The 26,480-nt window shown below is 39.9% G+C and overlaps 1 protein-coding gene across 6 annotated transcripts in view; it reads right to left on the reverse strand.

Moving 5' to 3' along the window:
* Positions 1–26,480, reverse strand: part of LOC146500810 (hyccin 2) — a 51,640-nt gene that overhangs the window by 15,618 nt on the left and 9,542 nt on the right. For 5 of the 6 annotated variants that reach the window (XM_085135686.1, XM_085135689.1, XM_085135690.1 and 2 more), the window contains exons 2-6: positions 15,519–15,603; positions 8,671–8,751; positions 6,748–6,849; positions 4,799–4,978; positions 1,661–1,741 (exon numbers count right to left, since the gene is read on the reverse strand). In XM_085135686.1, the coding sequence (XP_084991812.1) occupies positions 1,661–1,741; positions 4,799–4,978; positions 6,748–6,849; positions 8,671–8,721 (414 nt within the window). In that variant the 5' untranslated portion in view covers positions 8,722–8,751; positions 15,519–15,603. Of the gene's footprint in view, positions 1–1,660; positions 1,742–4,798; positions 4,979–6,747; positions 6,850–8,670; positions 8,752–15,518; positions 15,604–18,486; positions 22,062–26,480 lie in introns of those variants that run through there. The other variant, XM_085135687.1, reaches the window with a different exon arrangement.

Raw genomic sequence — 26,480 nt, forward strand, 5'->3', positions numbered from 1 at the left:
AGACAAAGTAATCCAGCTTGTTCATGGCCTGATGTTGTAATTTTTGTTGTTTTGTTTCATTCTCTTTATTTTTATTATACAAAAGAAAGTAAGTGTTCACAAAAATGACCAGAGTTAAATTTGTTCATGTATTAGTTCATACATATCATGACAGAGAGCATGACTACTGAACAGTCGGTAAAGCCAATGACTCCTTATTTGACCATTTCATTAAATACATACGTCTTATACTTAAATGGATCAAATCAACAAAACTCGTTAAAAAGAATTGTTTTTGAATTTTCTCTAGCTTAAAACTCTGAAGGGCACCAGAAATCCTGCAATATTGTAGGGAAAAAATTCTATAAACAGAGCACTTGTGCATTCATGATCTTGTCATCATACTGATCATAAGACAAGACAGCAGGATTTGCTGTGTAGTTTCGCTGACCAAAACCCAAAGCCTTCAACCTCAATTACACAACATGAATTAGCATGTCACGTGGCCTTAAGGATCGTTTTATATCCTCAGCAATGTGACTGCTATATGGTCTGACAATTTCAACTTCCTATTTTAATCCTTGCAGTGTTACAGATCGTTTCTGATATCTCTAGGTTACCATAAGCACCGAGGATAAACTGAATAATCAAGGTGTATTTCGCTGTCCAGCACTGTGTCATTCCAGAGACAAGCTAAGGTATTCAGGTTAACAAACAAAGTCATCTTAAATCTTCATGTTGAAATAAAAAGAGGAAGAGGTAACGACTGAGTGCGTGGCCTCTTTGGCTATGTCCAAGTGAGGATGTGTCACAAGGCCATTTTATTCTGATGGTGTGCAGACCAAAAGTCACCTCTAAATTGAATTGATATTCTGTCCTAGGTATCCTGTGTGACACTGAGCAGAGAAGGCGAGGCAGTGGCGCTGAGAAAAAACAAAAAGCGAGTGAGCGGAGTGTATGCTAATGCTGGAGGCCAAGGGATAAGGCCACGTGACGTGCAGAGCCGTACTACAGCTGAGGAAGCTTGTTGTGACTCACTCACACATACACACACACCCTCTCCTCCATCCTCCATGCTTTCTTCACTCTCTCAGCATGGAGGATAGAGCCTTTCAAGCTTATAATTACAGCAATAAATCGCCCTCAGCACATGCTACACACTCAAGTCTCATCAACACTCACACGCGCAACTCAGAGACAAGCACCTACTGAGGGCTGTCACTCTGTGCTATGAGCAGTAAAAAAGGCTCTAAAATCTGGCTATGAGCTGCCAGTAAACAGTCGGTATGTCCTTTAAAACCTCTTCGTAATGGAATTCCAGGTCAAAGCAACAGTCAATACTGTGTCTGTTGTAGCAGACAGGTCAGAGTTTGCACGAAGCCAGCGTGACCGTGACAGTGACTAAAAGAGACTCAAACACAAAATGAACGAAAGTTGAAATGCTCTCATTTTAAAATCAAAGAAATCGACAAGTGCATAGATTGTTAAATCTTTTCTTATTAGATTTTTGAAAGACACAGATCTGGCAGAGAGGGACTAACACATACAGACAGCTAATCCCTCAAGGTGATGTTAATGAAAAAAAAGACCTGCAGTGCTGGGATGTTGAGCTGCCACCTTCTAAATAGCCATTTAAGTCCTTCTGCGACTTGCAGAGCTGCAGTGAAGAAGAGAGGCTTACCTCATGATATATCGATGGTTTGGAGAGAGATGGAATAGTGAAGGAAAGGAGCTTGCTGTTGCCATCTTTGTCCACGATTTCCTGCAAACCGAAAGAAACAGAGAAGGTGTGTTACTGATGGAATGCAGGTTTGCATTTGACTATGAGGTGGGCCTGCTCTGTGGGACATCCACAACCTTTTTTTTTTTTTTTTTTTTTTTTTTTTTAAATCAGCTACAGAATTAGGTATATCAAATAAAATTTGAAAACCACTAAGAATAACCTTGTACACAGTTAGAAAAAGCTTGAGCTCTGTGGCATAGTGCAGTATCCTGCTGGAAGCAGCCATCAGAAGATGGGTACACTGTGGTCATAAAGAGATGGACAATGTCTGGAAAGCCAACAAGGTCCAAACTGTGCCAAAAATATCTTCCACTCTATTACACCAGCAGCAGCCTTAATACAAGACAGGTGGATCCCTGCTTTTTCAGAAATCAAGACTTATCAGACCTGGCAACATTTTTCCAGTCTTCTATTGTCCAGTTCTGGTGAATTGTGTGATCGCCATCTGTTTCAATGTTCAACATGTTGCATGTTCAGAGATGCTTCTCTGCATACCTTTCTTTTAATGAGTAGTTATTTGAGTTTGTGTTGCTTTCATGTCATTTTGAAGCAATCTACAATGCCGCTCACTGCATATGTCTGTGAAGGTTCTCAGTCATCCAAAGGAGCTTGGTCATCCAGGTCCAAGCTCCTTTGACCGCTTACTGCATAGTTTCTCTTCTTCTGAGCATGTAAACCCTAGAGATGGTTTACATGCTAGGGTTTACATGCTTACATCCCAGCTGTTTCTGCAATACTCAGACCAGCCGTATGACATCAAAAACGCCAAAAGTGTCACATTCAGAGTCACTTAAATCACATTGTTCCACATCCTGGAACAATGTGATTTAAGCAGGTCATCTTCATCATTTCTACATGCCCAAACGCTGCCATGTGATTGGCTGATTAGATATTTGTAAGCAACTGAACATGTGTACTTAAAGAAGAGGCTGATGAGTGTATATTAAGCTTGTAAATGTGATTTTTTTTTTTCCCTCTGTGGTGGTTAAGGTGCAAACATTTATCAGTACTGTTGTAGAACCGCCTATCACGCACGCGGTTAAGCCTGGTGTTCGTCTACTCTGCTGGTACACGCTATTGAGTGTGGCAGATTAAATGTCACTGCCAGAACCGGCGCCACTCAATTCCAATTTCACACTGCGATGGGTTACACAAAGATTAACACTTCCCTGAGAATGATGCCATTTCTACAAGTAATACCTGATTATCTGTGTTCCTGATATATATTAAAAAGAGGAAAAAATAAACATTTACAGATGTACATGAGAACATTTGTAAAAGTTTCTTATTTCCCAGATTTACCCTGAAATTCAATTATGAGCAGCTCAATAGGACTCAAGTGGCTATTACATGTGAGCATGACGGACACTGTTAACAGAATGAGTAAAGTTGAGACAACTTTTCTTGTTTCAGTTATATCTCTCTCCCCATCCCCCTTACACTAATCAAAGTGGTGAGCTTTTCTGTTTTTTCAGACAATCTTTCTTATCTGCACTTCTCCTTGAATTTGTTGTTGATTCATGTCTTGGTGTGCCCTTCACTGGGTAACAGTACATCTCTGAATATCTGCGGCGACTGCTGAAAGCAAGGCTGTTTATCAAGGAGAAGTCATCGCTGAAGACAGGCAAGATGTCAATGAGCATGAGCAGTATGTACCTGTGTGTGTGTGTGTGTGTGTGTGTGGACTGAGGGATGAATTATGCATGGATATACCCTTAGCTCTGCTGGCTGTCATGGAGCTCTTTCTATTGATATCTCAAGCTCTTAGCACATTTCCCCAGGGGTGTTTCCTGGTGATGCAATCTATCTGCGCTCGTCCCATTATCCAGGGTTTTCCCTGTAGGTCGTCTTTCAAGTCAACAGACGTTCAACCTTAACAATGTTTCACTTGTATTAGATCTAAACCACCTGTGATTTCCATTTAAAAAAAATGCACTTTCCCACATTCTTATCCATTTAAATGCATCTTAAGAATTGTAAAAGCTCAAAATATGTAATGCAACAACCTATATTCATCCATATAACCCTAAAGCAGTCTAGTCACACCTCACGAATTAACTTCTGCCAACGAGGTTATGGGTTAGGAGGATTACTTGAAACCTTAAGTCTGGATCAATCAACTTTTGACTACTGTGAGACAAAGTGTTGATGTTCTCACAACTACAAACTATTACAATCCAGATTCATGCATGGCGTGGTGGGGAAGCTTTGTAAGAGCAGTCGTCAAACTAGAACCAGGAGATACTCAAAACTGAGGGGGGAAAAAAAGCTCAGCAGCAAACAGAAGATACTGCTTATGTTTGCAGGGTAAGCAGTTGACAGATCATGTGAAGGGTTTAACAGTGTGAAACTGGACACTGCAGCCACCCTTGCTCCATATTTCAGAATGAGTCTGTCCCTGATTCTGAATTTTGACAGTCAAATCACATTTGGCCGTTCACTGTGAAGATTTGAATAGTCGTTGCTTGTTTGTTTTTTCTGTCGGGATACCACTTGGATTTGTTGAATTAATGATCCGGGGAGCATTTCAACATTTCGGTTTTTTAAAAAAGTCCTTTAAGGCTAAATTGTATTTAACTTTTAACAATTTGCAAATGAGCTTTACCAAATGAACCAAAACAAAAATATTAGCATTGCCTGCTAAAAAAAAAATAACTCAAATCTCTGTTCAAGTTACTTTACAGCTGATTGCAGGAACTCTACTGGTATGCACTGCAACACTTTATAGTGGACCTTGTTATCCACAAGGTCGCGTTTAAGGCTCAGCCAGTAACAAGACCATTGCTCTGCTACTGTCAGAGACTGTTTCAGAGCAGAGTCCCTGCACCTGACATCATACTTTATGAAGTAAATTCTCACAGTCAGTGTGTCTGTAACACCTCATGCTAAATTTTGCACATAATCCGTGTAAAGGGCATGCTCTATTGTCCAACACTAAGAAGCGAATGATACTTATTTGATAGGGTGTTTAAGTTCTTTTTTTTGTATAAGTTGGGTCATGCTACTGTAACCAGACCCAGAAAGGTGAACACCTACCAAGTTATAAATGCCCAGAAGCAGGGCCTCAATGCAGCCATTGCTCTGACGATCCCTGCTGGCAGTGATACGCAGATAAACCCACACCAGCTCGGGCAGGAACTGCAGGGTGAAGCGTCGCAAGCGGTCTTCGGAGCTCCGGTACAGCTCGAACAGCTGGTGGCACACAGGCTCCAAGAGCTGAATCACAGATGGAAACAAGAAAATGCAAATTAACAAATTAACACGAGGTCTGACACCTTACTGGAATTTACACCATGCTTGTTAGGCTCTCCCAATAAGGCAGTAAACAAAACTAAATATGGAAACTGAACTGTATTTTTCTGTATATAAAATGTTTAATCCATTTATATTTAACCCCAATATCATAAAAACCAATAAAAGCTGTCATTAATACCGTTAACACAAAACAAAAACAGTTTATAGAACATCTAAAATGGTCTTCTTTATTTTTGTTATAAGGGGGTGTATTTTTAAGCTGGTGGATGCTCATATTAAGCATAGCCAAAGTTTCATCAATGAGGTAGTTTCTTCCACTGGCTCCGTATAATGCTGATGAGAGACAGTATCCTTCTCCACCTGCTGTTCAAACCTTCTGTCTGCGAGGAACAGCCAGTAAGATAAAAGCTAGCTTCAAGGGAGGGTGGCTTTAAAGGAAGAGGAGCTAAAACAGCTCGTTTCAGAGAAAGAATGAACTGCTGGGATGCACCAATGCCTGGTATAAGATATAAAGACCTATGGAGTTAAAAATGAGCATAATAGGTCCACTTTAAGATAATTAAATTCATGGAAATGTATGTCTAAGTTAATATTAAAGAACAATAGGTTCAGGATGACTGCTATAAACTGCTATAAACTATTACCTCCCATTAGCCTCAGCAGCAGCCTTTTTAATAGCCTGCAGAAATGGACTCACACAGCTCTTGTTTCAAAACATGAACGAACGCCATTGTGAACGTAACACGACAGAATGGACAGATGGAGGGAGCGTCTTGCTTCCAGTTGATAGTGCGAGATGCAAGTAAGCAGAGGGGATAATTCACTACAACGAAAGCCTCGGCAGATGTAGTGTCAGGGGAGGCCAGCTGAGCCACAGCGTTTATACAGTCCAGGGGTCAGTGTGAGTGAATGCCCACACAGCACGACTGTGTAAGTGTGTTGTACATGGCTGACTGGGGAAAAAGGCGGCAAAGCACTAATGAACTTGGCAAGGCATTTGCCCTTCGTGTCCTCAGCTTGACAACAAAAAGCAACAGCAACAAAAAAAAACGTGCAAAATTCAAGCACACATTATACTCTCCCCTACTTTATCTCACACACACAGGCATGCATGCACTCCTCAATCACTTGTGTCATCATTAATGGGATTGTGCAGCCAGACTGACAGCACTAATGGAAGTTAGATCCCTAGTTGCTTGACACTCAAATTCGACCGTGAAATCGAGGTGAAAACGGGGCCAGAAAGAACTAGAGGCACCAAGTGTGTCATTAGAGCCAAATTAAAGTCCTCTTTCATTGAGTACCTCAGGCCTTTGCTTAGAAACTGTGTCATTAGGTCCCTTTAAAGTACAAAACACCGGTCTAGCTGTGCAGGTGCAAGAAACATCTGCTTAGTAAGAAAAAGATATTGAGGTGCTTGGGCACTGTGGTGACTGTCTTTTCCAGCCTTGGCTGCGGACACTTTAGTTTGTTAGGCAAAGCACTGCATGTGTGTGCATACAGGGAACACAGTGTACCGTCTTACAGGCAACGCAGACGGCACCGCCGTTGTGCCTTCCATCATACACAACAGCAGAGTCTGTTGTGGTGTGCATGTACGCCCTGCAGACACGGCTGTGTGTCAAGTTTTTTTGCTCAGTGCCAACAGAAACAACATCATGAGTCACAAGCAGCACATTTCCTTGAGCTAAAAACCATCCGTCTGCATGTGCGTGTCCTCCGTGTATTACCTCGTTGTTGGGGTCCTGGATGACTCTGTAGAGAGCTGGGACCAAGGACTTCTTTAGATGAAGGCTGCCGGCGTAGCTGGGGATGTGGGTTTCTGGTAAGGACTAAAGCAAGGAGACACAGAGGACTGTTGAGTGATGCAAACAACTTCTACGTCTAGCCACAAAACTAGAGAACAAGTAAAGATTGTGTGTAATTCTACATCCTGTATTCAATTGTTTCACAGCACACAGTGACTTAACTGTGTGTCAGCATGCTGTGACATGTAAGAAGTCCCTTGATTAAAAACGGAAGCATCAAAAAAAGACTTGAAAAGATTGACTTCCTCAGTCGATGAGCTTGACAATGTGGTAGGTGAAGTAAGAAAAGAAAACTTTTAGGAAAGCATAGCTTTTTGATAAAATAACTCTGAACCTAACAGATTGATGATGTCTGACATCCTCAGAACATCCTGGGGTGAAATCCTTCAAATGGTTAAGATCGTGTTTTGTAGATGACAGACGGCAGCTATAGCCTCTCAGCGTGAGAGTATGATCATTTTGAGGGCAGAACACAATGTGCCTGGTCTGCACCACCATGAGTCATACCATTCTATTCTCATCTTTCCTCCTTTCTCTAGTTTTCTGCTGTCTTTTTCCATTCCTCTTAATGTAATGCACAGTATTTCCTTCTTTTTAGCTTGTCATCACCTTTGCACTTTTCTGTTTTGCAAATGTGCTGAACAGACTTTTGCATCAGACTTATGATTGCTAAGGTGACAGAAACTTTGTGGCCGTGTCATAACGGTTTAATGCACTGTACAAACCACAGTGCTTAAAGGAACCCATTCCTTCTTCACAGAATGAGAAAGAAAAGTGACAAACACTTTTTAAAACTAGTCTGGAACACCAAGAGTGAAGCAACATTTATTATTAATTAATAAATTCACTACATCGAAAGCCTCGGCAGATGTTCAACTAACTACTTCAACTGGAACACTACAAATACCAACCCCCCCCCCCCCCCCCCCCCCCCCAAAAAAAATAAATAAATAAAGAAATAATTTGCATTGCCTATTAGCCAAACTGTCTTAACCCAAATTTTACTGAGTGGGGTCATTTGTGTATATTTTGCATGCCACTGTGATATTTTTAAAGCTATTTTTTTCATTACAAGAATATGAATGAAAAAAATAATGAGACGCTTGCTAGCCTGTTATTGTAGTCTTTAGCCTTTTAAGAAAAAGAAAAAAAATCAATTGTTGAGATAATATTAGCCTTTTGTCACTAATAGCTGACAATGCAGCTGAGCTTAAATCTATACTGGAAATGACAAGCAGCAGTGTGCAATACATTGAGAAACCGCAAACACAGAAAAACTATTGTTAGCGCTTCACAATTAATGAGTATGTGAAATTGTTTTCAGTATCTACTAGCATTTACAAGAACATGAGAACATGAGGCTGGAACAGCAACTCTTGCACTGTTCTTATATAAAAGCTAACTGATTACTGTAAGCTGAATAATCCCATAATTTATATGCATAAAAAAAAAAGGAAAATAAAAATGTATGTGAAAACATGATGAAGCAGATATAAGCAGCTACTTTGCTTGTGAGTTCAAAGAACAAACTATGCACAGTACATTTTGTGTAGTACAGAGAGGTTATGCTGATTAAACACAGCTGATGATAGGCCTGAGTTGACCTAAGCTAGCCACTGTTCTTGCTAGCATTCACTACATTTAATTAGAATTTACAAAGGACTGAAATGTTAACGAGATGACAGATGCACACAGTTTTTACTCTCAACACTCTTCGCCACAGCTGTTACACACACGGTACGCAGTTCCTCTCTCGAAAAAAAAGAGAGAGAAAAAAATAGCCTCCAGGAGTAGATTTCATAGTTATGACTCATGAATGAGAGTAGCACAATCGAGGGCCTTTACCTTGAATTCTGAGAGCCATTCTTCGACAACACTGCGTTCTGAGCCCAGCATCTTCCTCAGAGACACCCCCCCTTTGGCTGCCTGGTGGACAAATAGAGGCAGAGGAAGGTGGTGGGTACAGTAATGGGAAGGGAGAAAGGAAAACACATGAGGAGAATGAAGACAGCAATGTCAATTTTATTTACAAGGAACCTTTCATTACACATAACCTCAAGGTGCTTACTACAGAAGATAACAAAAAAATATGTAGTTTACAATGTCTTAAGGCAATAAACAACACAACAAAACTTCACAAAGATTTCAAATACAGAACAGGCAAATGTATGTACTCCACAGAAGTATGAAAATATCCAAGCTGTGACTAAGCCCAATAAAAACCAGGCTTAGTAAAAGCTGTGCTTGGTGCTTTTTGGGCTTCCTTATTAAACGTCCCATCTGTTTCTCGATAACAGCTAACATTTAGATTTAGATTTTTCAGTGATAATGAAGGTCAAAAACAAAAGCTCTTTCAGGCAACTCATGTCCGTATGTATTTAATAGGACATTTGTATTTTTCACTAGAAAATGAATGTCATTTTTTTCTGCGAGTGTTACCACATAACCAGCTTCTAACCAGGTTAAATCTTCAGTGTAACCTAAATCGGCCAGATAAAAAGAGAGCTACTTTAATGACACAGAACTCTTCATTTAAGCTCAACATAACTAACCAACTAGTTGTGTACTACACACTGGTTATTTCCTTTGGTGTCAGGTCAAAAGCTCTCTGGTGTGTGTGCCAACATTTGATTTTATATGCAGGAAAAACAAAAAACAAACTCTGTACAGTGCAAAGGCAGTACCCCAGAAACCATTTACCTTGGCCTGTGATTATAACCCAGCAACAGCAAAAAAAATCATTCTGAAAGACAACATTAAATCTCATGGGTTTTGAAATAAACAATCAAACATGAAACACAGTGATGCTAAGTGCACATCAGTTCCAGTTAACACAAGCGGCAACATATAAAATCAGCAGCATGCTGTTCTTATCCTCATCACAATGTTATGTAACAAGTCAGCTCAGAGCCAGTACCTGTCACTGCAAACATGAACCACCACAGGAATTCATTTGAGCTTTCACTCTACAATTCAAATCATAGATGACCGAGCTTATGCCTTCTTTTGTATATTTGTAACGTCACAGAGCAGAACGATATGGTGGTTAAAAATGGCGAGGGTTTTTAACATTTACAAACAGGACATTTTCTAGCTTGTAATTCATAAAGAGAAATGAGTAATGGGATAGCATCTTCGGCTTCAGCCACACAGTTATCCTTGGTTCTCTTCTCTATTTCCAGCAGCTAAAATTAACTTCAGCAAACTGTGCAAAGCCATTTCTCCTACAGAACTCACCCCATGGAAAATATATTCTCATTATTTATCCCGTGAAAAGATTTGCTATGAACGAGACGTGTGTCTCAGCAAGGGAGAGAAACTGTCTGTGTGCGCGCGTGTGTGCGTGCGTGCGCGCGCGTGCGTGTAGATTGGCTGAGTGAGAGGTGGTGAACAGTCACAGGCAGTGACAGTTTGGATACACACTGAAGGTGATGTTGCATGGACCCAGTGTGCCAAGCTGCCACAGTGACAGAAATAAACAATGCTTATGTAACAGCAGATGCACTCTGCAGCTTAAAATCAAGGCCATCCTCTCTCTTGATTTGACACCAATGCCCTTCACCAAAGACTACCAGATTAATTTACCATCACTAACCTTTAGGAAAGCTACTAAGGCTACGTTCACACTGCAGGTCTTAATGCTCAATTCCGATTTTTTTGATCAAATCCGATTTTTTGGTCTGCTTGTTCACACTACAAATAATCTGCAGATTATACAATACAAATAAAATGTTCACGTTTCTCCAACGCTGTCTCCCCACAGTTTCACTAACATCTACACGGGATGGCCAGGAAGCGTTCGCGATGTCTTATCGGGCACATCTCTGGCGCTGATAATTGGTGTCTGTCTTGTGTCAGTGACGTAAAAGACGAATTTAATGCGACATGACCATTGAAACAGTAGTCGCTTTCTAAAACATCAGATATGTATCAGATTCAGTACCACATACGAAAGTGACCCAGATCGGATTTGTGCCGTTCACACTGTCATAACATGATCGGATATGGGTCGCATAGGATCAAAAAAGTCTGATTTGATGCGCTTTCGCCTGCAGTGTGAACGTAGCCTAAGAAGAATTATTGCTTAACAAGAATGACAATTAGTCTGACTACTCTCACAACCCAAAGATACACTGTAACATTAAGTTAAAGATGCTGTGTTCTTTCATATCCACATCCACATCCACTTTAATGGCTCTTTAATTGTATTTTAGTAGAAAGACTTTTTTTTTTTTTTTTTAAACTAAAAACAAAATTCACATTGCTTATTAGGTCTTGTAAAACCTATTTACTGCCTGAGCTGTTGTCAGACTTTCTGCGAATATGACTTAACATTTAACATAACATCAGCTCGGTCCAGTGCTTTTTCTAGGAAAAACCTCTGAGTCTTCTTTAATGATCTTGTTACTTAAAGGACACTGAACCTTTCTAAAAACTCACTGACGTCTCCTTCCACCAACCTCTGGTGCTAGAGCGCTGTCTGTTTTGCCCTGGTGCCTTTTGAAAATGAACCCACATTTCTGTGGGAGTGAAAAACCGAAAGGTGCTCAGTGGAAATTGGCAAAATTTAAATGACGAGGAAAATCATGCTGGGAAGAATCTGTACTGCATCTGTGAATTATCTATTTCTCACAGCAGTCACTCCCAAAGCGACTTATGTCAGTGATTCTAGCTGTGGGGCCAGCAATTTTGCGGTGTTATGCCTCTTACTGGCACAAAAATGCAGATTCTATATTAAGCATTTGGGGGGGGGGGGGGGGGGGGGGGGTTTTACTTCACTCACGTACACTAAACAGTAAAATGATTTTCTCCCTTCCTAACAATATAGAGGTTTATTTATTTGTCAGGCATTCAGCATTTGCTTGGCTTTTCCCCAGTTAATTCGTGGTCAGTGAACTTGACCTCTGGAGTCTTTTACAGCATTTGAATCCAGATATCTTATACATTTCAGCCCATGCAATAGGTTTGTGCCTCAGTTTTGGTGAAGGTGTGGTTTCAGTATTTTTTATTTTTTTTGCTGTTGCTTACCACTAACTTGCTGATAGATACGTTTAAATGTGTCAAGTGGTCTAAATATGGTGACTTCTGGCCAACGTAAATATACCCAAAACACTAACACACTCCAACACAGTAACACATTAAGTGACACTATTGCCGTCTCCATTTATACACGTGTATGGTGCTGACCACACTCTCAATCGTTCGGTCTCCTGCTCCTGCCGTGTCACAAAAACGTGCCCCCACAGAATGCGACATGTGATAGCAGAGAGTGGCAAATAAACTCATTACAGCTGCATCTGGGTCAGTGTACTGAGATAACACTCTAAAATGTGCAAGTTAACAGAACTGAAAAAGTTCATAAAAAGAGAGATTATGCAGGCAGTTACGGCACACAGTACTCTTTAGATTCAACAGCTGCGTGTGGGCAAAATTGGAAATATGCATAAAAATGACTTTGTCAGACAACTAGATTTAGCATAAAAATGCTTTTATCTTGTAAGCCTGAAACATTGTAAGACTACATGTGCACAGTCCCACTGCTCACACTGACAGTAAGCCATACTGCTGTGAAACCCCTGTTTAATCTTATTCGTTAAACTTTAATCCTTACAGGCCAGAAAATGGGCACAAACTCTAAGGCCTGTTTGAATGTACATGCCTTTTTTTTTTTTTTTCTTAAATTTGGACCATTCTGCAAAGTTTAAATAAAATATAAGTAAAAGACAAAACTGTGTTCTTCCTGCCAACAGATACAGACACCAATAGCTGGATAAAATAAATCAAATGTGGAAAAGCTCTCACCTGCTCTTTTTTAAATCTACATTTTGATACCAAGCTCATCTTCATACTTTTACTTTCCTAATATAGTCACATTTTAATAGCCTCAAATGTGGCTTATTGCTGTGAAATAGAAAGAAAAACTGTTATATAGAACATATAGAACAGTGTGGACACTGATGAATCTCTAGGTCCTGAATTAGTTGTTGCTGGGTTGTTTTTTTTAAATACTTAAAATGTGAAGGTTCACAGAGGGTCTCAGGATCAATAGAGCTGCAGATGAGAACCACTGACACTAATCACAAGGTATAGGATGTTCCCCTTTAAAGTTTAGTAAATTAGGTACAAGGAACAACTTGTGCCAAAAGAAAATTTTCACAAGCTAATCAGGCAATTTAGAAACAAACTGCAAAGAGAGCACCAATTGATGGTTAAGTTTAACAAATGAAGAATGGGCAATTGATTTTCCCAAGGGCTCACATGTTTTGGAGGGTCGCACCAATTGGCTTATAAAGAAATAAAATGAAGACTTCACAGAATTGAGTATAGATTATTGGTGCAGTCTTCCACAGTAGTCTCAGTTTCTCACATGGCCCTTTGAGAAAAATTAAATAAGCGGGTCAGGTTAGATGCACAAGTGGATTTTCTATGGAATGACCTTGATAGCATTAATCAATGCTAAGAAAGCAAATGATCTGTAATCAGCTCTCCTTAATTCAAATGTTTTTATGCAATACTTAATTACTTCACTGCCTGTAACCTGTCTGTAACTTGTCCATAACCTGAGAGTTACAGATCATTCCCAATCATGTGACTTTTGTTGACAATAAACAATTTAAATAAAGTTTCGTCTGGCTACTTATTAATACAGATATCATTTGTTTGCACACCGGTCAAAGAGTTTCACAGCTTACAACATGTCTTCCTCCAACTGTACCTTTCAGTCTTTATTTTAAAAATGAACTGCAGACAGACGTGTAGAAGCAGAACATCCACATCCAGAGGCTAAACTTTAATGCACAAATCTCAGGGTGCTGCAGATAAGCTTGACAATGTTACAAAACAGGCTCAAAGGAGAAAGATATCTGATTTGCTGCAGGGCTGCAGGAGCTGAGCAGATGATGAGATGAACTGGTGGAATTTTGTGTGTGTGTCGCTTGTGTGTGAGCACACTTCTTAAAGCCGAGTCTGTGATTTGAAAGGCTCTCTTTTAGTCAGCTAGTTCGGCTCTTTATGAAAGGCTGACTCATTTGTTTCCTCCGGCTTGTCAAACCATCGCAGAGTCGCTGAGGCAAGCTTGTCAGTTACCATGGGAACAATAGTCAAGTCCTTTTCAGCCACTGGTAAAAATTCCCCAAACAATAACTCTTCATTTTTGCAAACATAATTTAGATTATATCGCTGTAAGTCAGAGGTTGGATACAACGCAACAAGATGTGTGCCAGCATTTGTTCTCCTTCGTATGTGTTTAGCACCGCAATGTTAAAATGGTTTTCAAAGAAAATAAGCAGAAAATGATCAAGAAACGAGCAATGAGCAAGACGGTCATGAATATCAACACTACAAACAATGTAAACAACATAATGCAGTATACATCTATGCCAAGGCTCGCAAAATTTCAAAATCTCTGGTAGCCCTTCGGGCAGGCATTCTTCGGTTTTTGGTAGCTCAAAATAAATTTAAGTAGCCCGAATAAAAAAGAAAGCTAATTTTTTATGTTTTGTTTCCATTACAATATTATACATTAAAGTATAATATTGTAATGGAAACAAAAATTAATCAAAAAAATTGTTAAAATACAAATCACAACAACTGTATAAAAATTACAATCATCAACTCAAATACTTGGTTCTAATTGAACAGAAATTTCTATGAACTTGTAAGAACTGTGTAGAACATGAATCAATCTGTGTCAGATCCTGAATCTGAAATTTCCACTGAAGTCACGGGTAAGAAGTAAGTGGAACCAAGATCTAGGCTATTTGCTTTTTGAAGTTTGCAAAGACTGCTAAATTTTGCCAATGGTAGTTCACTCTTTGCAATATAGCACGCTGTTCTAAACAGCGTTTTCAGGAGTTCTTGTTGTGCTTGGTTTATTTTTAGTATTTTTTTGCAATTGCTGTTTGTTCTGGGAAAGATACTGCAGACTGGGCAATAATGCATTTCTTGCATTTCTCATGGGTTCTGATGGGGTCTTTCTTAAAATTACTAGTTCCAGTAACAAAGGCGCTTGTCGACTCAGAAATCAAATCAAACTCACAACACACCTGGCAGAAAATCATGTTATTTAGCTCATCATATTCCAGCCACAGAAATTCTTTTGTCCATGAAACCAAAAACGCTGCGCTTTCTTTTTGCCTCATAGTCTGATTTGTCATAACTTTTCCGTTTTGTGGTAGGCTTTTCTTTGGCTGCCCCTTCTTCACCCTGACCTGTCTTATTTGGCTGAGCAGAACTAAAATACCAGCGTAAATCCTGCTGCTTTTACACACATACTTACATAACGGTCAGCGAACATTTGCGCACTCAACCAATCACATGTTTAAGCTTGCTGTGAGAGATTTCACTTGTCGCGTTTGAATAGTAAGCTAATGAGTGATAAGACGAAGTCAGAGGAATTGGTGCGCAATTAATCGTCACTCACCAGTCAGTGCTGCTGCTCTCTACACACCTTTCGCGCGATCGCAAAATGAAAGTGAAAGCAAAACACAAGCGCAAATTCAAATGCGATTTCAATATGTCACATATTGACAGTGGCTAATCGATGCCAATGACATAATTACTCAGCTACATTGGCGAAAGAATGCAAAAGCATAGACATATATTTTCCTTCCTATGATAGCCCGACGGGCAGGGCTGAGTTAGATTTTGGTAGCCCGACTGGAGAAATCCCTGCAAGCCCTGTATGCACTTACCTCAGTGTCCCAGAACTCAAATCTCCGCTGGGAGATGCAAATGGTTCTCCACAGTGTCACACATCTGTCACTCACTGAGGGTCACCTGCAACAACAAGAAAAGAAGAGACCCATCAATCACCATCACAGGAGAATCATCCTTAATACATTTAACTACAGTCGTACTGTTTAAAATTACTGTCGTCGATGATGGTGAACAGTGTCTATCCATAATTTTCCCAGCGATTTCATAAATGTGTTTGACCCATCTTTGCTGGCATTGGCTAGAGTTTAAAAAATGTAAACATTAGTGCTATCCTCATTAGAAACTGACATCCAAACAGACGATGCAGTGTAAGCAACATGCAAGTCAGTCAAGCAAGTAACTTGGGGTGACACAGAATAAATCAATGTAGGAATGGAAATTTCTGAAATGTTAGCAACATTTAAACAGCCCCATTTTTATCACTTGAATTTTTAGTTTAGTTGCTTTTGCTTAGAAACACCTGTGTATGGCTTTACAGATGTCACAATTCAATTCATCCATCCATTCGCTTCCGCTTATCCTTTCCAGGGTCGCGGGGAGTACTGGAGCCCATCCTAGCTGTCATAGGGCGAGAGGCAGGGTACACCCTGGACAGGTCGCCAGTCTGTCGCAGGGCTAACACATAGAAACACAGACAACCATTCGCACTCACATTCACTCACAGATTCACACCTATGGGCAATTTAGATTGACCAATTAACCTATCCCCACTAACTGCATGTCTTTGGACTGTGGGAGGAAGCCGGAATACCTGGAGAGAAGCCACGCAAACACGGGGAGAACATGCAAACTCCACACAGAAAGACCCCGGGCTTATGGTGGAATTGAACTCAGGACCTTCTTGCTGTGCAGCAACAATTCAATTCAATTTTATTTATATAGCGCCAAATCACAACAACAGTCGCCTCAAGGCGCTTTATATTGTAAGATGGACCCTACAATAATACATACAGAGAAAAACCCAACAATCAATATAACAGGAAAATATTCTGCAAATCACAAGCTCACAAGTCGAATACTCATATGCTCAATAATCTACCAGCCCAAATGATTATAAAACCTGGTACTAAAGGTTTGCAAAAATAAAATAACAGGGACAACCTTGCGGGGTTAATCTAATGGCCACTTGAGACTGGCTCCAAGAGAGAGACAATCCCCAAAGACTGTCATGTTAAGTTTAGAAAACTGAAAAGCATGTTTACAGCCTAGTACAAAGAGAGGCTTAGTCTCTATGGATAATAAACACCTTTACAACAACCTGACAGTGAGTGAATCTTTATTTTAAAACTCTTCTTGGATACTGGGGTCAGAGGCACGGCCACCTTGTCATAGGTGCACCCACAGAAGGAGCTGTAGCTATCTTTGTGCTGTTACAGCATTATGATCAAATTATATTACAAATAATAAGGCCTGCTGCCTTATATAAACTGTACAAGATGTTTTTGCTGAAGTTTTGAGGAGTTAAATCTTTGTATTTATTAATCTGCTGTCTAGCACTAATTAGGCTTTTGTTCAAAAAATGGTAACAGTTCCAAAATGGCCCACGGTGCTGACCAAAACACTAATGGCTTCAAAATACCTAATCCGTAACTACCTAGGGTCGCCTTGGTTACACCAGCCTTTATAATATCTATGGCAAAAAAAATAAGATGCAGTTAACAATTAATTTTAATTAACATGTCAATTGTTTTCCAGTGTATTGCCTGTTTGGTCTATGGCACGTCTGAAAACAAAAAAGCACATCCACGAGGAGTGACGTTAAACACCCATTTTGTCCAAAAAATGTCAGCAAACTAAGTCATCAACTTATCTTTTCTGCTCTAAAGATTGATGCTTTGTAGTAATTGCAAATAAACTCCAAAATGAGCAACAGCAAATGACTCAAGTGAGAACTATGCAGTCATGAAAATGGACAAAGCAGCTGACGATATGGAAAACAGGGGGGCAGTTGCTACAACAGTTCACTAAAAGACACACAGAAATTGTGAGAAACATTTCTACTATGGAGAGATGCATTACCAACAAGCAAAATCCTTTCTGTGTCATAATAGAAACCCGTGTGCATTTTTCTCTAGTACTTTTGAAGGTTATTTTGAGTCACGGCACAAGGAAATTTTCAAGCTCTTATTGTTGCATAGCAACAGTCAGCTGGCCAACTTGTTGTCCTCGCCTGCTAAAAATGCATCCTGAGGATCCACACCCATAACATTTCACTGCATTTGACAAAATAAATCATTGTTTAGTGACACGCAAAAAGGCCTCTGCAGATTCCTGAGAAGCAGAAAGAGCCACATCACCGAGCGACCCATTTGCTGTTAAGTATTTCGAACACAGCCTTGTGTTTATCTGACTGAGTCTTACATTAGCAATTCATCACTAAGAGCCAAGGCAGTCCCATCTGTCTGGGATGATGTGTGTACCCTCTCCACCTATTGTAAGCTCTAAAGAAGGTGTTTATTTTCCGTCACCAGATCGAGTATATTCATTCTGTATGACTCATCAAATCTGAGGGTAACAGCGGCTCCGGGTTGAGTGAATAGATCAAAGAGAGGGACAAGGACTGAATAATAGAATACAAACAAAATCTGTGACCTAAATAGATTACATGTACGAGGACAGAAACGTGTTATATAAAGATAAGGTTTGAAAGATTTTATCATTAGTTCTTTAGAAACAGAAGTTAGAATAGTTCCCATTAAATGTGATCACTGTGTCTTACTGACTCTATATTGTATAAAACGCAATATCTTCAACCCCAGGGTGGGTCTATAATAAATAGTTTTTTCATTAACATGAATGGACTTTATCAGGCCCTACCCAACACACAAGCTGCTCAGGAATATTTGAAGAACATGACATAATCCCAAGGCATTAATCTGGCCTCCAAACTTTAAAACTTTAAAACCAGCTGATTACAACAACACAAAATTAGCTGACACTTACTTGGGTGATTCCTCCCGTCTCCAACCATCTCATTCCCATATTTGCGTGTAAACTGTGCACTCCAGCCAGCCGTCACTGTTGGCTAAATATGTCATGCACCTAATGAGGTCTTGGCCAATGACAATAGGCAAACTTTCCTTGAAGGAATGCTCTTCCTCTATGCAAGACCTGCTCATTGTCCTGTGGCGGGGCTCACAAGGGATCAGTAGTGTGCCAACCCATCCTGTTTACAACACTTCCAATCTTGTGTCACAATTCCAGTGCTCAACACTCTGCTAAACAGTGCATACAGAGGGGGTCCTTAGGGACAAGTCAAGTGCTATACAAATACAGGCCATACAGCTAAAACAAAGCCAAATAACCAACCTATTAAACTACACTAAGTAATTTGTGCACTTAGTTCCAAGACAGACCAGTTAACACACAACACGCTCCACTGTAAATTTGCAATGAGGCAAATAAAAAGTTAACATTTTATTTGAACTTTTATTTGATCAAAAACTAAAAGCTCAGCTATTCAATGGAAAGTAAAAAAAAAGAAAAGAAGAAGTTAATTCAGGCATGGCTGACATTAAGTACTGGAGAGCAAAGCTGCCATGTGGAAATCTCCACTCTCATGTAACTAACAAACCCCCCAAACCCCAGTTTTAAGTTGTGCAGCCTTGTAATTCAACAACATACATTACCCCTATTACCCTAACTCAGAAGCTGCAAGGAGTCCTTCATCATTTTAGCATGTGGAAGGAGTCACAAGGGTTCACAGCAGTCGTCAGATTGCACAGTGCTACAGACACGAGGGCAGCTCCGAAAGGCTACACTAAGTTAAACGCTGATGCTTTGAAATTCACACTTATATGTGTTTTGGTAAAGATACCAAGTTAAGATTGATTGGGATGTAAAAAGTTTTGCAGTTTACTGTGTAATAGACTAGAGTACAGAATTTGTAGAAATGGTCTGAGGACTTTATTCTTTATATTTATAATAATCTTACTATAATGATCGTAGTGTGCATATGCATGTATATATGTCTGAATGCCTGTTCCTCAACTCCTAGACGTGTTAATCAGTCTGGTTTAAATAATTATTGTAGGGTCTTTAGCTTACAACATAAAGCACCTTGAGGAGACTATTGTTGTGATTTGGGACTATAAATACATATTTTTTCAATTGCTTTGAATTGGGTGAAACGTACTATATAAACTGCCTAGGGTACCAGGATAATCAGCATATAAACTAATTCCCCAAAGCTATATATAAAAACTCACATCCTTACAAATGATATACTTTAGATGACCTCAAAACAAATTGCAACATTACAACTACTTCATGTGTATGTTGTTGAAATTATGTGACATTTGTAAATACGTTTTTGCTAGCCATTTTTGTGATCTCACTATATACGCTGATATAATGAAGATAAAATGGTAACCTGGTGAAATAACATGCGTGTCCATATAACTAGCAAAAACCTGCTCTATTTAATAAAATTATTGCAAGAGTTTAGTCTCAACAGAAGAATATTTTATTAAAATCCTCACAGTATTAAGGTGAAAGAGTGATTTCATTCACATCACCTGTTACAACTTAGAAAGCAGAGTAGCCCAGTCATACAGACATACTCTGTGAAACCTGGGATCTCTCTGAGTCTAAGCACTGTGCCCATAGGCTAAGCTTTCAAATGAGAAAACCATCTTAAAATCTGTCAAGCTGGTAAAATCCAAAAACAACATAATCTTAAATGCTGGGTCAAGGCTGCTGTGTGTGCCATGAGCTGCCTCCTCTCCTGTACTGGCTGCATGGACGTACACGGCTAACAGATGCAACACTGAGATGTGTTCAACCCTAATGGACAAACACGTTTATGACATTAAGTAATGATATGTGTGCCATCTGTGTTTATCTTACTATCTTAATACGTAAACCCTTTAAACTTGAGTTTTACTGATGGGAAATATACTGTACAACCGATGATTGTGTCAGTAAAATAACAGGAGACACATGGGCGACAATACGTGACATGAAAAAAAAAACACACAACCTTAGGAACTTGACGCCTTATCAGCTGTGTGTACAATAGCCATCATTCACCACAGACAGATGAATCACACAGGTTTCCGTGACTGAGGGACTTATTAAACCAATGTCAACAAACGCAAGGTTAAAGCCACACAAGGTACAGAGAGCCACTCTTTGCACTCGGAGCAGGGGAGACAAGATCAGCACTCAAGAGCGTTACAGTTATTCTGCCCTGGTTATAATCAACAGCAGAAACAAACTATGCTTGTTTGTGTAAACAAAGATAAACTAATCAGCTTGGAGTTTTTGGCGACAATTTCAATTTTTTTCTAGCAAGTGATGGCAGCTTTGTTGTTTTTGCTGCTGAATGAATCCCTGCTGACGAGCGGTCATGAACAGACCCAATCAGACAGACTTTTTCAATAAGCATGCCGAGGAAAGAATTTTAAACTTTTTTGGAAATTTAAAAAAAATAAAATAAAATAATTCACAACCAAGTCAAGGTAGATGTGCTACAAATTTAGCTTTCACCACATGCAACAAACAAATGTTGGAAAGTGAGGGTTCAAAACAGACTTTAGAACCATCTGCAACAAAAAGGAGAAACAGAAATGTTTTCACAACAGATGCAAATGTTCGAGTAGCGATAGCCAGCAGGTTGAAAACTGGGTGCAGTACCTTTAAGTAGAACTTGCAAAGTCCTAACACTTTGACAAAAATGTAAGTCATGTTCTGCAGATACTGTGACAAGTGGTTTGTGGTCACACCGGTAGTTTCTTTCATCTACACCACCAGCATTTCAACTTAATATGAGCCAGCAGCTGCAATTAAAACTGATAAACACCCACAAAGTTCAGTAATTCAAATATTCAGTGTCCATTTTGAAAAGCGGATTTCAGTCACTATCCGGTCGTTAAGTGATGACGTGAATCCTACTTCCGGGCCTAAAGTAGTCTGCGTTTAATATGGCTTTTGTGTTGTTAACATGTTTAATGTTATGTATTTTCTTCTATTTAATGTCAAAAAGCTCCTAAAACAGTCAGTGATCACTGTTGACCTCCCTCGGCTTTTATTACCGCTAATCATTTATTTAAGCTCAGTTTTTAAAACCTTAGGATATAACTACAGCCCAACCCATGCAGCAGTCCATGAATGACTAACCTCGTATTGTGGATGGATTATCTCAGTTGTTCTCCTGGCTGAAGTTTGGTCCTTTTACAGCATTTTGCCATGCAATTACATTTGTTCCTGACCACCGAGAACACTCACGTTAACTTTTATCGAGTGGGAAAAAGGTTAGCTTGTTTACATTATGCTAACATAGCTGTGTCGCTAGCGGTCACGTAGCACATCATTATATACCAGCTAGCCAAACTTCAGTAACCCTACAAACATCACTGCGGTTTAGTTTTCTGTCTTCATTTATGTTGGAAGTGATAACAGAGCTGTACGTTTTAATTTGTTTCCAAAACCCCGCAGTCAGGACATGCTATATTGTATTTAGATAGAAGCTAGCGAGCTAACTTCCTGCTAATTTCTAACTCTGTTAAATGTCATAAATTCTGTTTTCATGGATGCCTGGATGTTAAACTCAATTATTACACCTGGTAGAGCAGAACACTGATCATTTTATTAAAGATGAAAGACTTTAGACAGTTTTTCAACTCTCTAATGCCATAGTGATCGTTTGATATATGGACCTGCAGCGGAGTTTAGGCCCAGACACGGCTAGTGACGTCAGACTTAACGACTGGATAACTTCATCAAGCAAAGCAGTGTTTCCCAACACCAACAGCCTTCCAAGTATTTTTGGTGAGTCATTAACATTTTGATTATGCCACCATCAACCTACAAGTGGGCAACTCCCCTTGCTCCAACTTTGGCAGCTATTTGGATTGCAGTTGGGTTTAAGCTGGCTCACTCCCACAATTATGGCAGACTTTGATATCAAGCAGCTGCTTCTCAGGATCTCATCTGAAAGTTAGACTTCAGCTATAGCTTGTTGAACTGCAGCTGGAGTTAATAGTCTTTATTCTGCTGTGGAGATCTGTGAGCCACAGGATCACGCTAGCCACAGCAGGTAGGGAACTCCTTTGGTACACTGAACCCATCAAGAGCGAAAGCAGAACAAAGATTATAATTCCCAGCTGTAGGCTAAGATGTTAGAGTCCATTTGGTGGACTCACTTAAGAGGCAGCTAATACTACTGCTCAATGATTTATCTGTCACAAAGAGAAGAAATTTCTAAATGGTATTAAATATAATAATAATTCGTTTTTAAAACGCCTTTGCTCATGCACATGCAAATGTATCTATGGGAAATATGGTAAAGGAGGTGAGCTCATGCTTACAGGCTGTTTGCCATTTTAATATTTGCACAGGTAAGTTATCAGGCAAGAGCAAATTGGGATTACTGTTTGCTTTCACTCTGTTGTAATCTAATCTAATCAAATTCTTGATACTCATGAAACGGTAGGTGTAATTGAGTTTTTTGCATTACCTACTTCACTTTATGACACTAAAACTTATTTCTCATGGCAAGGGTGCATTTCTTTTCGTCATATAAAAAAAAAAACACCTCTCCTCATCCTAGCGAAGTAAAACTTGATATGAAACATAATCAAAGTCAAGAACACGTGAACCAAAGCAATGTGAGAAATAGTGACACATCCCCCAAAAAATGGGGGACAAGAAAAAAATTCCCTAAACGGAGGCTGCACACATATGAGTATTTGTTTCAGCTTCTCTGCCCTAAATGAGCTGGGCCAGGTTTCAACAGTCCAACACTGGGGATGTTTCAAGGTCAGCTTAGCTCAGTCAGCCATGAATTATTGAACCTGAGCAAGCTGTCTCTCCCTGCACAGTTTGGCCTCCTTCTAACGCCATCCTTTTGCCCTAAAGTTTGCTCGCTATGACCATAACAAATGACATCATTACCAGCGACCGTTTAATGATCTCTGTTGTGTACATTTCCTTTGCTTTAAAAATCTGTTTAGCAAGAAAGTCAGAACCCAGAGTCAAATACAGTATGTTTCGACCATCAGTACAAACAGATATTCTCCAATCAACTCCAATTATACTCTAGTACCATTATATAGTTTTGTAAAGATAGTCTAGAGAGGCTTAATAGCTGGTTTAGACTAAACATTTACACACATCTCAGACAAAGCTGGTACAGGGAGTATTTTTTCCTCTGAGATAATTTTCCTTAAGATAGATGGACTGGATGGATACAATGATCTATAAGAACTGTTTTGCCTATTTTTAGGTCGTCAACGTACTACGTGTTTCAAGTTAGGCTATTTTTGTACTAATACTGTGCAAAGAGAATGATGAGTCACAACCTTGCCCATTAACATGCAGCAAAATTCAAATCACTGACGTTACCAGATGACTAAAATGTTCCTCATTGGTGCTCATTATTATCACAGACTTTATCCAGACATTTTCCCTTGGTAGGTGGATTAACTCTAATACCTGACTATGGTGGAGCAATCTGGTATAATCTCCCTGTGCCTATACCCACTGTAACTCCAGCCTGCCACTCACCTGCAGAGTAGGCTGTCCACTCAGGAATGGAATAAGTTTATTTATAGTTAAAAAAAAACAAAAAACAAAGCCCCTTTTCCCCAGTCTGCACAGAATGATAGCCACATACTGTTTGAAGAGAGAGAGGCAGACAGGTAAACACACGCCTCTGCGGGACACTAACTGACAAAAAGGACATTTTGGTGAGTAAAGGTCACTAACAAGCAGGCAACAATGACTAAAAGATCAATGTGCTCCTGTGCAAATCAATACCGCTACCCCTCGGACACGTGGACAGTCACAACTACCTACTTCTTTAACAGATGAAATATATATATAGCAGGCAGATATTAATAGAAAGAAAGAAAATACAGGTGTGAATAATAGGAGAGGTAGAGAAAGTGAAAAATTGGCTGCCATTTCTCCCTCATCCTCTCCCCTCATCTCTCATAGGCCAGGCAAAGGGGAACTGAGGCGTACGCACATCCTGGGCTAAAATTAGATCTGCTGCAGCTGCAGGGCCAGACGTGTTGGGATGGGCCTGTGCATCCAAGTCCACACACACACGCACGCACGCGTACACACACACACACACACACACACACGCGTACACACACACACACGCGTACACACACACACGCGTACACACACACACGCGTACACACACACACACACACGTACACACACGTACACACACACACACGTACACACACGTACACACACACACACGTACACACACACACGCGCGTACACACACACACACACGCGTACACACACACACACGCGTACACACACACACACACGCGTACACACACACACACACACGCGTACACACACACACACACACGCGTACACACACACACACGCACACACAGAGGTTCCACCAATTAGACAGGGTGAACCACAACACACAACAACACAGGTGACTGCCAACAGCATCCTGCCCCCATCCTGTGCTCATCAAACTGAGACACACAAATGCTTTCAATGCAAATGTTGTGTGTACACAAATCCAGACACAGGATAAACAGGTGCAGTCTGACAAGAGCAGGCTTCTCCATAGTGCCCGTTCAGTTTGGATTCTTTACAGTGAATAATCTACAGTGAGTTTGAGTGAACATCATTTTTACACAGCTATTGCCTCTTTTTAAGTAAATTCCACTATACTGTAGGGCCATTTCCTGTGAAGAAAGCGGAGTGGTACTGTTTATTTTATCATAAATAAAATATGTACCTTGAGGTGATATTCTTGAGATATTAGAAACTATTTTACTACACACAGAAACATGTATACAAGTGAGGAAATTACAGATATAGCAGAAACATCACCTGTTTAACAAAAATAAACAAATACTGATGGCCACCATTGCTATCCCACAGTGTCATAGTAGATGCACCTATAAATTTGAAAATCTTAGGTAATTTTCAGAAAAGTTGACCATGATCTTGACCTTGACTCCAAGGTCACTGATATTCAAACTTGTCCATGATTTTAGTACCTGCACCAAGGGCTGCACGATTAATCGTTGGAAAATCGCGATCTCGATTCATACTTATGTGCGATCTCATTTCCAAATGACGATTTAAAAAAAAAAAAAGGAAAAAAAAAAAAAAAAAAAAGACGACGACGATTGTACCGCATTTTGATCCGGGACGTAATCTGCATGAAAACGTAGAGCGCTCACTCTTCCTGCTCAACAAATGACAAGGGCGGAGCCTTATACCACGTGATACAGAAGCTGTGCCGTGTGATGCTAAAATTGGCAGGGAAAAAACAACGGAGAACACATCAGGGATGACAAGAAAGTGACAGGAGAAAATCCGTCCCGGTCCACCACCCAAACATCAATAACGGGAACCTTATACAGCGCTTCCCTATACACGTCGAACTTCCGCAGGCACAAAGAAATTACGGGGGCTATTACTTATCAACTGACCAAAGATATGGCTCCCATCAACACTGTGCAAAACGAGGGATTTAGAAAATGATCAACACCCTAGACAAACGCTACACAGTGCCGTCCCGCAACTATTTTCTATTGTTGCACTACCTGCTCTATACATGCAGTGTCGAGCAACTTTGGAGACGGAAATTCAAGCAGTACAACATTTTGCAGCAACCACAAAACGTGAGACATTTGTTGTTTTTATGTTTATTTATTGTTTTTATGTTCAGTCTCAACTGTTACGAAGTTGATGTGCAGTTAATAAGCGCAACAAATATTTATATTGGAAAAGAAAATTGTGAGAGAATCGTGATCTCAATTCTAAGCCAAAAAAAATCATGATTCTCATTTTATGCAAAATTGTGCAGCCCTATCTGCACCTATGGTATCAATTTGAAAGTCCTAAGTGACTTCCTTCTTCAGTTATCGAATTCACAAGATTTTCTCTAAATTTGACCTCTTACGTTGACCTTGACATCACTGAAATTTTTAGTAGATGCACCT

This window comes from Neolamprologus multifasciatus, chromosome 16 (genome assembly GCF_963576455.1).
Source record: "Neolamprologus multifasciatus chromosome 16, fNeoMul1.2, whole genome shotgun sequence".
Lineage (NCBI taxonomy): Eukaryota > Metazoa > Chordata > Actinopteri > Cichliformes > Cichlidae > Neolamprologus > Neolamprologus multifasciatus.